This window comes from Myotis brandtii, unplaced genomic scaffold, assembly GCF_000412655.1.
Source record: "Myotis brandtii unplaced genomic scaffold, ASM41265v1 scaffold434, whole genome shotgun sequence".
In the NCBI taxonomy this organism is placed as follows: Eukaryota; Metazoa; Chordata; class Mammalia; order Chiroptera; family Vespertilionidae; genus Myotis; species Myotis brandtii.
Window position 1 is genome coordinate 883,090 of NW_005366599.1, and position 255 is coordinate 883,344.

The 255-nt window shown below is 67.1% G+C and overlaps 2 protein-coding genes across 3 annotated transcripts in view; one reads left to right on the plus strand and one right to left on the minus strand.

The window, feature by feature from the left end:
• Nucleotides 1–247, plus strand: part of DFFB (DNA fragmentation factor, 40kDa, beta polypeptide (caspase-activated DNase)) — a 2,902-nt gene extending 2,655 nt beyond the window's left edge. For both annotated transcript variants that reach the window (XM_014546163.1, XM_014546164.1), the window contains one exon: nucleotides 40–247. In XM_014546163.1, the coding sequence (XP_014401649.1) occupies nucleotides 40–173 (134 nt within the window). In that variant the 3' untranslated portion in view covers nucleotides 174–247. The remainder of the gene's footprint in view (nucleotides 1–39) is intronic.
• Nucleotides 1–255, minus strand: part of CEP104 (centrosomal protein 104kDa) — a 36,441-nt gene that overhangs the window by 26,530 nt on the left and 9,656 nt on the right. The window lies entirely within an intron of this gene.

The following is a 255-nucleotide window of genomic DNA, read 5'->3' on the forward strand; positions in this document are numbered from 1 at the left end:
ACAGCAGGGATGCAGGCTCTTGCCTCGCTGCCCCTGCAGGTCTGGAGTCCCGGTTTAGGAACAAGTGCGCCTACCTGAGGTTCAGCTGTGCGAGCAGGATCCGGACCTACCTGAGAGAGGTGGGCCCTGCACGGAGAGGGTGGGGGGACGTGGGGCTCCGTTGTGGGAGGTGAGGCCGCTCGGCTCGGGCTTCCTGGAGCTCCTGGGTCAGCAGTGGACCCCCAGCCCCGCAGTGCCTGGTGCTGCCTTTGCCTG